Source organism: Triticum dicoccoides, chromosome 2A (assembly GCF_002162155.2).
Source record: "Triticum dicoccoides isolate Atlit2015 ecotype Zavitan chromosome 2A, WEW_v2.0, whole genome shotgun sequence".
Lineage (NCBI taxonomy): Eukaryota > Viridiplantae > Streptophyta > Magnoliopsida > Poales > Poaceae > Triticum > Triticum dicoccoides.
The window spans coordinates 204,517,401-204,527,769 of record NC_041382.1 but is presented as its reverse complement, the minus strand read 5'-3'; the positions used below and the strand labels follow the sequence as shown (position 1 = coordinate 204,527,769).

Genomic DNA, 10,369 nt, shown 5'->3' with positions numbered 1-10,369 from the left:
TGACAGTACGCGCGCCCAATATTATTGTGGCCAAACAGTTTACGTTCCCGAGGTGGGCGATGTGGTAATAACCCAGGAGCATATAATGCAGGCTGAAGAACTCAAGATCACTGTTGGACAACTCCTCGAGATCGAGGACATGCCTGTGATTACAGAGGAGGAAATAAAACGGAAATATGTCCGGGGCCAACCTTTGGTCAAGCCAGAAGATGTCAAGAAGCTCCCAACGAGAATGTATGAATTGCATCAATGGTACATGGACATTACCAAGAGATCCGATCGAGAGTCCCTCATGGTGTATGTCAAGAAGGATCATTACTACCATGAGAAAGCTGTGGCCGTTGAGTATTCTGAACTGTTTCAGTTATACAATCAAGACGCACTCGACAAATCTATCATCAGTTGCTATTGTCTGTAAGTGATTTCTTTCTGTAATTTAAGTCTCAAGCTAGCTGTAGTGATCCTTTTGATCAATCATTACCTGTAATTATCCTCACTATATTCTTTTCTGTGGTATTATGCAGGATGAAGATGTATGAAATGAGAAAAGGTGGACGCTATGGCATTCGGTTCATTGATCCAAACACCGTTAATCAATACACATGGAAAATGAGCAAGTATTATGAAAAGCAGGTAGAGGACAACATGCTAGAGTTCTTGAAGCGCCTCAAATACAATGAAGATATACTACTTCCTTACAACTTCGAGTGAGTCACACTTTCTTGTACTACAAATTCTCTGTTTTTGCCTACTAGCTAGCTACATGTTTTTGCTTACATATGCCCGCTTAATTAAGACATGCAAACGTGTGTGCATGCAGATTTCACTGGATCATGTGTATCATTAAAGTTGACGCCGGAACAGTTGAAATACTGGACTCACTACTCAAAGAAAATAGTGACTACAACATCTTGTATGGGATAGTCAACAGGTAATTTCAATCATTATTAACTATATATCTCGGCCTATTTAGTTCGTCATTTCATGATATGAACTATTTAATAACCCTTTTATTCATTTTCTTTGTCGGCGGGTAGGGCTTGGGCAAGGTTCATCAGCGTCACGGAAGGCGAATGGAAACCACAACTGAAATGGTTTCGATCCAAGGTAAGTAATTAAGTAGTACTAGCTAGCTAGCTGCCATCTCTTTAATTATCATGCTTGATTAATTATTATCTGATCAAATTAAATTCTATTCTCGTAATAAAGGCCCTGAAGCAGGCGCAGGGGACTAATCTGTGTGCATACTGCGTTTGCGAGAACATTCGCATGATGGCGTCCGAAAGGAGCAGATCTCAAAGACAGGAATGGGTACGCTTGTCAGAACACTATTCACAATTTTTACACCATTATCGATATCTAGTCACACAACTAATACACATGCATATTGATCTCCTTCTTAATAGTTCAAAGAGGTGCGGGACAAGCTCCTAGAAACGGAGCGCGTAGAAGCACTTCAAGAGGAAATAGCGGGATTTTTGCTCGACCAGGTCATAAATCCGAAGGGAGAATACTATTACCCGCTACCGCCCCCATCGAACATGTCATGAACCACTTCCAATTGTCATCGTGCTTCGAAGGCACCAATTAGGCTAATGCCACTGGCTCCGAAGGCAACATGCATATGTAGGAGAAATTGTATATAGCTATACATGTGTGTATGTGTAAATTAATATGGTGGTTTGTGAGACATTGATGATATATATATATATATGATTATATATATATATATATATATGCATAACGTGTACAATGTGTAGTACCGTAAAATATCAGCAAACGAAAAAGAATTAAAATGGAAAACACAAAATTAAATGAAAAGGAAATCATAAAACCAAAAATCCCCCAAACATTTTAGTACCGGTTGGTGTTACCAACCGGTACTAAAGGGCTCGCGGCCTCCGGAGCTGGCTCGTGCCACGTGGTTGCCGTTTAGCACCGGTTCGTGCTGAACCGGTACTAAAGGGGGGGGGCTTTAGTGCCGAAATGTTAGTGCCGGTTCCGAAACCGGCACTAAAGGGCCTTACGAACCGGTGCTATTGCCCTGTTCTGTACTAGTGACAAATTATGTTGTGAGATGCAAGCTTTATTGTCATTCAATATTCTTGATTATCTATATATTTTAGATATTGTCACTTTGATATCTTGATGAAACTTCTAGCCTCGCCAAAAAAGTAGTACTTCTATTTGTTGAACAACTTCAAATTAGGATCTGTTCTATTGGGGCGGCGCAACTTTGCTTCGGCCGGCAGGGAGAAGAAGGGGAGGCGTGGCGCGGCTTTGCTTCGCCGACGGTGAAGAAGAAAGGGGCGGCTTTAAGGGGTCAGCTTTAAGAGGAAAAATTATTTAAGGGCGCCCGCAAAGATCTCTAGCAATATCATAAAAAATATTAGCATCTCTAGCAGACCCCTTAAAGCCACGACCCTTAAACCACGGATAAGGGCCGATAAAAAACATGATTTAAAGGCTGAAATTGGCTGCGCCCAAATAGAGCCCGCAAACCTAAGCGATAAAAGAGAATATCCCCCAGTTTTCGGCCCTCAAACCGTAAAACCAAAAATGCAATTGACCGCGATTTTGACAATAAAACACGACATGGCCGCCTTGGACGACAACATTGCCATACCACTTGCGGGGTGGCGCGATGGAGCCTTTGATAGAGGCAAAGGTGTCCCATCTTTTGATGAGATGGTGGGTATCATTTTGGAGGAAGTCGACTTTGATGATCCAACTACAAACGTGTGAGGACGTCGCGCCTTAGCAATCGCTAAACCAACTCCGAGAGGTTATTGACCACGCCGGAGCACGATCAACCTGACCACGAAGGACTGTTTCCTGCAGGCAAACAAAGAACAAGCAAGAAACTAAGATTGCAATCTGGATATTTAAAATATAAGAGGAAAGCTTTATTAATGAAGGTGGGGTTCTGTGACGCCTTTGTCTGGTCGTTGAACACAAATGAAGTACGCGAAGTTGCAACTATGGCGAACTTTAATCTAAACAAAACCCAAAGTCTAAACGACGCCCTAAGGGCTGTATATATGGAGGAAGAGGGGGGATTTCATGGCCCTTGGAGGAGGGGTCCGAAACCAACCCTAACTCTTGTTTCCCCACACATACAGACTCTAAAAACAACCTATACTTAAGTATTTCAAAAATACATGGGCCTGACCCAAAAATAAGGTGACGTAGCACCTAGAATAGCCTCTAGACAAAATTTATGAAGTGTCATCTTGTATATTTCGTCCAAGTCTTCATGCACTCCTTATGGTGGCTTCAAAGTCCTGAAATCATCACTTGTAACTCCGTTCTTGATCTCCTTGCGCATGCCATCATCTCCATGCTTGGTCTTGCTCCAGTGTTCATCCCTCTTATTCATGCCAGGCCCTTCATTTGTAAGCAAAATAAATGTATCCAATTTAGGCATCATCATACTCTCATGAACATTAGAATCATTACCAAGAAACGAAAGTACCTGATAATTTAATTGGCGTGCGCGAGCTCTAATAATTGGTCCAGTATGTATAGCAGTAGGGGCTGTGGGTGTAACAATGGTATTGATGTCATCATCAGCCTTGAACGACGCCGGGCACCACGTGGCCGAGGACGAGATCTGCCGGACGGGTTGGCGTGTGGGTGACACCCACGATGATGGGCGACGACTGGGAGGCTTCCATGGCGGCGATACGAAGCCAGGGAAGGTGCTCCGGAGTGGGCGGGGGGAGGTCACTGGTGGCGGAGGGAAGGGGAAGCGAGAACTGCCGCGCGGAAATGTCCCTCCCGCCAAATCTCACCGCCGATAGGGGTCAAGCTCCGGTCGGCCTCCTACCCCGTGTATCTAAAGGTTGAGGGCGAAGATTTGCCGTGCCCCACAATTTTTTACAGGTCGCGGGCCGATACAGTTTCTGATCGGGTCACTTTTTTTGCCCAAAACCGTAAACGAGCGGTTATTTGGCGGGTCGGCGCGTTTTAAGGGGTCTGCTAGAGATGCTCTACTAGCATATCCAATAAAAGATGCAATTTTGGAAATGTAAAAATTTACATCTCCAAAAACTACTTTTTGCATCTCCAAAAAAGGGCCAGCTCCAATAGATGATGCAAAATGGAGATGTAAAAGTGCAAATCCAATAGATGAGGCAAAATGGAGATGTAAAAACTAGTGGGCGACGGCTGAATCGGGGCGGTGGCAGTGGGAACAGCGGCGGCGCAACGTGATTCGGTGCGGCGACGAAGAAGCGTCGAAGGGGCGGCGGTGGTGGCGACTCGGTGCGGCGGCGTCGCAAATCAGGGTTGCGAAGCAACGACGATTTGAGGCGGAGAGAGGAGGAGGAACGACATAGGGGTGGCGACGAAGGTGAAGGAGGGCCTCTTTGTCCGAAGGAGGAAGCCACGACTGCCGGCGACAGCCAATTGCCCGCCGCAGCCGCGTTTGGCTTCGAAATTTTGGGCGGCCGAAGTTGGTTCGCCGCCGGGTTGCGCCCCCGCGCCATCTATCGCTTCACACCTCCATCGCGTTGCTTGGCAGCCCGCTGCTTCTTCGCAGGTAGCTCTGGCGCAAACGGCGACCGATTGAGGTGGGGTAAATCCAGGGCGACGACATGGAGGCGGAGGCCAAATTGGGGACTGTGGTTGCGCCGACGGCAACTGCCGCGAGGTGCGTCGGACTAGCTGCGCGGCGGGGTCATCGGCGTCGACCATGTCGGCGGTCGCGCGGAAGCAAAATGAAGGCAGTTAGGCGGTTGGCGCGCGACCATCGTTTTTACATCTCCAAATGAAGATGCAAATTTGCACTCCGAGGTGTTATAGCTCGAAGATGTAATTTTTTTACATCTACATCATCTATTGGAGAGGGGGTTTTGACCTTGAAGATGCAAAAGTTATTTATTTTTGCATTTACATCGTCTGATGCTCTAAGCCTTCGGAGCAGCTGATATTTTGCCAAAGTTAACTATACCACCGTTGAGCGCTTGAAGATGCGCGCCAAGGGATGCATGTGAAGCCGACCACGACACCTCCTCCACGTGGCCAAGTATGCAACGTGGGTCCCACCTCGTTAAGGACTCGGCCACTCGTCTCCCTCCCTAATCTTCTCTCCCTCCCTCGTGTCTCTCTCAGATCTCTTCACCCCCATCGTCCCCAACCTACCTCCTCCCCGTCCTGATCCCTCCTCCGCTCGCCCATCGGCGCCAGGTGAGCCAGAAATCCGCGATCCCGCGCTAGGTTATTTTGCCCGTCCGCCCGAATCGCTGCCCTCGCCGGTTGATCCGCGCGGGGCCTGGTGTCTTCGTAGCTGCGGTGGTTCCGTCGCTTCGATCGGATCCTGTGCCGCGGGGGCGATTCCGATCTGATCCGTGACTCGGATGATTCTGATTTTGCAGGCGTGGGCGCTCTCAGGTGGGTGGAGCTTGACCAGCCGGGATGGATCGCGCCGAGCTCACCACCGAGCAGGTCAGTTGATGCATTGGGATATGCCTCCCCTGATTTAGTTTTGCCGGTCCCGAGTGTGCATTGAAACTTGCGCTGCTAGCTTTGGGCTGTCGAGATTTTAAGATGTGCTGGTGGCGCACATTACCTGGGTGCGACGTCTCAAGGAAATAGGACTATTTTTTTATTTGTTTGTGATTCAACAGTGCAAAGGGCTGCCGAATTCGAGCGAGAATAGATGCTTTTGTAATGTTGTTTGGAAGTGAGCAGATGTTTCATGGGCCTTCTTCATTTTTGGAATTGAGTGGAGCAAGCGGTTGGAGAATTTGAATAAAACTAGACTATGTCGTTTGCTACTCCGAAGTAGTTAAAAGGTAGATTCTGTCGTATTGGGACTCCAAAGTAGTGCAGATTTTCATCTGCATGCAAGATTTTGTGTTGCAACTTTGGTTGGCATTTGTGTGGTCATTTCATTGTGCTACTCTAGGATGCAGTCAATTGACCTGGTACTGTCCAGACTTCAGTTATCTCCGTGGGTTTCTTGTTAGTTAGACATGCCCTGTTTCTGTGTGATAATTTAAGGTATAACCATTTATTGTTCTGTCAAAAGCATGAACAACTGATTGTATGAGGGGCAATTTACGGGCAGACTCATAATACCTGCCGCTGCTCCTTGTTAACTAGGATTGGTTTTTCATGAACTATTTGCAAGCGTTAGTGCTCTTTCAGTTGGATCACGTCTGTTAAGTGTATGTGAGGATGGTACCTGAATGCATGACGATGTCACCCTCTGTAAGTGTAGGTATCTAGAAATAGGAGGGCAGTGCGCAAATAGAATGCATGCATGATTTGCTTCTGTCTGAACTTGACAACATCAAGGGGAGATTTTTAAGCTGCGTTATTTATCTGATTCTTGTTTGTATTTCAAGGTTCTCAAGCGGGACATTCCATGGGAGACATATATGTCAACTAAGCTGATCACTTCGACATGCCTTCAGCTTTTAAGGCGTTATGATCACAAACCAGAAAGTCAGAGAGGTCCGTTGCTTGATGAGGTTAGTAGTAGCATTATCATCTTAAATTATTTTTTCCTGTGGGTAAATAGCTTAGGAAAACACAATTGCATAACTGTATTTTGTTTGCCATCTTAGGGCCCCTTTGAGTCGCAGTATTTCTAAAATGCCAGAATAGGAAAAATGTAGGATTGGAATGTCATGCCATCTTGAGTACTACAGGATTTGATAGTTATTTGATTGTGTATAGGAAAAACAATTGGATTCTTTCCAAGAGGTTGGAATGGATGCAAATTTTCTTATGAAACCTGGTACAAATGAATCATATCATATGGAAAAATTTCTATGGTTTAAAATTCTATGAATTAGACAACCCATATAGGAAAATTTCCTCATTGTAGCATTTAGTCTGCTAAGTGCGGTAGGTTCACTTTTAAACAGACTTGTATTTTTTTCTCCTTCAAGAGAATCCCGAGCCATAACTGTCTACAAATACATCCTATTTGTCTTTGCAGTTTGCACTGATCCTTGCCAACTTTTCACTTCTATTTGACTAAATCCATATAATTTGATTTTTTAATTAATTTTCTAATAAAGTTTTTGGGAAATTTCTATGTTTTATAGGATGGGCCATCGTATGTTCGTGTTTTTTTGAATATTTTGCGAAGCATCTCCAAGGAAGAGACTGTGGAATATGTGCTTGCCCTCATTGATGAGATGCTTGCAGGTCCTCAACGACTCATCTACTAGAATAAACCTTTTGTGTTAGTATTATAGACATAGTGTTAAACCATTGCCTTTATTTTCAGCGAATCCTAAACGAGCAGCACTGTTCTACGACAACTCTCTCTCTGGTGAAGACATTTACGATCCTTTCCTAAGGCAAGTATTAATTGATTTGATACTTTTTTAGTCCGTGTGCCTTTTTGTCATCTTAAAATCCGCACATCTCATTCACTGCGCAAATAGATCAACATAGGCTGCAATAGGTTGATTGTGCATGAATTCCTGTTCAAAAGCCATTTGGTGGATGGCCAACCCATGGGGACAGAACACCTTTTACCTCTCATGGTCTGCGAGTGGAATAGTGTTATAAAACCCGATTTTTCCTTCCACATCCTACCAATGTCAACCAGTTTTGGAATGAATTGGTCTTAGGATGGTTATAATCCACTCTACTAGGTTGCTTTCCACTCAGGTTGATAAGGGTATTCTGTAAACCAAAGGGGTCTTTAGTTCTCACTGTCATTATCAACATTTGATGTATATACTGGGAGGCTGCAAATATATTTTCTTGGATATTTCATGGATGCCATCCAAAATGGTGTGACTTAATAATTGGTCTTTAAACCAAACTGTTTTCCCCTTCGAGACTTCATAGCTCTTAATTTCTTATTATTCAGTATCCCACCATCCAATCCCTTCAACTAAACTTTGATAATGAGCCAGCCCATGGGCCAGCCACTCTACCTTGCACCATCTCAACTGGGATGAGCTGAGCACATACTACCTTTTGTTGCCAGTTTTTTTCCTTTTTATTAGTCCATTCTCTGGCTGTCATATTTAGCTCACAAAAAATACTGTTTTCCAGGTTGCTCTTGAAAGGTAACTGGTTCGTACAGGAGAAGAGCTGTAAGATATTAACTCACTTAATAAGGTACATTCTCTTTAATTTCAAATGATTGTATTGTGCTTCTCCTTGTTCTGGACAATCTAACTTCACTATGATTGTAGTGCGAGACCTAAGCTTCAGAACGGCATGGTTCCAAATGGAGAGGCTTCAAATTCAAAGAGCAAGCTTACATCAATTCATGATGTGTTAAAGGGCTTGGTTGATTGGCTCTGTTCTCAGGTCAAAACTTGTGAAATGGCCTTTTAGTTTATTATTGCTTTGTATCTAATTGTGCTATGAAGCTAGTGTTCAGGAGCTCTAAACTTTGAGAATGGTGTTCTTTGCAGCTCAGGAGCCCCACCCATCCAAACTGTTCTATTCCTACTGCTACCCATTGTCTTGCCACTTTGCTGAAGGAGACATATGTTCGAACCTTATTTGTTCAGGCAGATGGTGTAAAACTGCTCATTCCTTTAATATCTCCAGCCTCAACACAACAGTCAATTCAGGTATTGCCGAGTCCCTTAATTATATAGAAGGTTAAAATATGCAAATTGTTCTATTTAAAGAACATAATTTCAACTTTCTGTACTCAAATTGCTTATGCGGTTCCCTTTAGATTTATTGGATGCATGCATGTCACTGTTCCACATTTTAACATCAATTGACTAATTTAATTAACGGTGCAATCATCATTAGGATGAGATGATCATTTATCAATTTACTCTAAGCAGCTCAGTTTTATGTAATTATAACTTTTTCATCTTCTCTAAATTGTGAACTAATTTGCTAATCTACTCTTCGCCCCTTGTTGCATCTTATGCAGCTCCTCTATGAAACTTGCCTTTGTATCTGGCTTTTATCCTTCTATGATGCAGCCGTTGATTATTTGTCCACTACAAGGGTTATGCCAAGACTTTTAGATGTTGTCAAAGGCTCTACTAAAGAGAAGGTGAGCCTTGAACTTTTCATGTTCTAATATGCTATAAATTTCTTTCATATCAGAAATACTAACATAATGTTATTTTATTTTCTGTTTTTTAAGGTTGTCCGAGTTGTTGTGATGTCCTTCCGCAATTTGTTGGCAAAGGGTGCATTTGCTGCCCAAATGATTGATCTTGGGTTGCCGCATATAGTACAGAATTTGAAAGCTCAAGCATGGAGTGATGAGGTGAGGATATTAAAAACCTTTACATTTTCAAGCATTTACTAGAAGATTGAAAGGCTGAAACCTTGTTTAAAGCATTTTTTTTTCTGTTGCTGGTATATAAGTTCGTAAGAATGAATGATCTGAGATAGATTCCCTTCTAGAAGTCCAGTGAAGTAAAATGATCTCCTTTTGGTTTCCTTCATGTTTTCAGGAACAGACTTGTATTTATTACTGTTTACTTGAAATAAACACTGTCATTCTAGAAGAAGAGCACTATATTTAGTTTATTTATTTTTTTCAGTTAAAATTTCTGTGTTCTTGTCCAAACTCCTCATGACAACTATGTTAATTTGATGTATTCATTTGCCCTTTAGCTCACATTGACAAGCATACACATGAATATCCGGTGGAAACCAAGTTAAGGTGGGAACCGGTGAAAACCACGTGGAACCTATGTTTTGAAGTTTCGAAGAAGTCTGAAAAATATATAGTATGTCAAAGAGATGGTTTTCTGTAGACACGTAAAATTCCAAGTTCAAACACATCCATTTACGGCGCATGAAAATAATAATTCAGCAATGAATAGCGCCAACCTCGTAACGAATTTGTGTCTGAACTTGGAATTTCACATGCTAATAGAACATCACCCTTAACATACTATATTGTTTTGAGAATTTTTGAAAACTTTCAAACATGGTTTCTACTGAATATTCTCTCTGCCTGTACTATACAGGCATACCCTAGTACTCCCTCCGTCCCATATTAGTTGTCGCTCAAACGGACGTATAGTATTATATGGTGCGATGTACCATGATTGTAGGATCAGAGTTTTGTTGTATCTGCAAAAATGCTGTGGAATTCTTTAGTTGTGTATTCAGTTGAGTCTGTGTTATTACCTCTTTGAACTGACATTATCCTACCTGTGCAACCAGGATTTGTTAGATGCACTGAATCAACTGGAAGTGGGTCTCAAAGAGAACCTTAAGAGGTTGAGCTCATTTGATAAGTACAAACAGCAAGTGCTTCTTGGCCATCTTGATTGGTCTCCAATGCACAAAGACCCAAATTTCTGGCGAGAAAATATCACCAACTTTGAGGAAAATGATTTCCAGGTATGTCATGTCCTTGTTTGAATGAAAATATAAAGAAGAATATCTCGTGGAACCACAT

General features: G+C 42.9%; 1 protein-coding gene across 1 annotated transcript in view; it reads left to right on the top strand.

Annotated features, from left to right (window-relative positions):
• Positions 1-5,054: 5,054 nt before the first annotated feature.
• Positions 5,055-10,369, top strand: part of LOC119354216 (probable V-type proton ATPase subunit H) — a 6,945-nt gene continuing 1,630 nt past the window's right edge. The window contains exons 1-11 of the mRNA XM_037620921.1: positions 5,055-5,190; positions 5,379-5,448; positions 6,354-6,479; positions 7,062-7,164; positions 7,247-7,319; positions 8,029-8,094; positions 8,172-8,289; positions 8,397-8,558; positions 8,876-9,001; positions 9,095-9,220; positions 10,132-10,311. Of these exons, the coding sequence (XP_037476818.1) occupies positions 5,419-5,448; positions 6,354-6,479; positions 7,062-7,164; positions 7,247-7,319; positions 8,029-8,094; positions 8,172-8,289; positions 8,397-8,558; positions 8,876-9,001; positions 9,095-9,220; positions 10,132-10,311 (1,110 nt within the window). The 5' untranslated portion in view covers positions 5,055-5,190; positions 5,379-5,418. The remainder of the gene's footprint in view (positions 5,191-5,378; positions 5,449-6,353; positions 6,480-7,061; positions 7,165-7,246; positions 7,320-8,028; positions 8,095-8,171; positions 8,290-8,396; positions 8,559-8,875; positions 9,002-9,094; positions 9,221-10,131; positions 10,312-10,369) is intronic.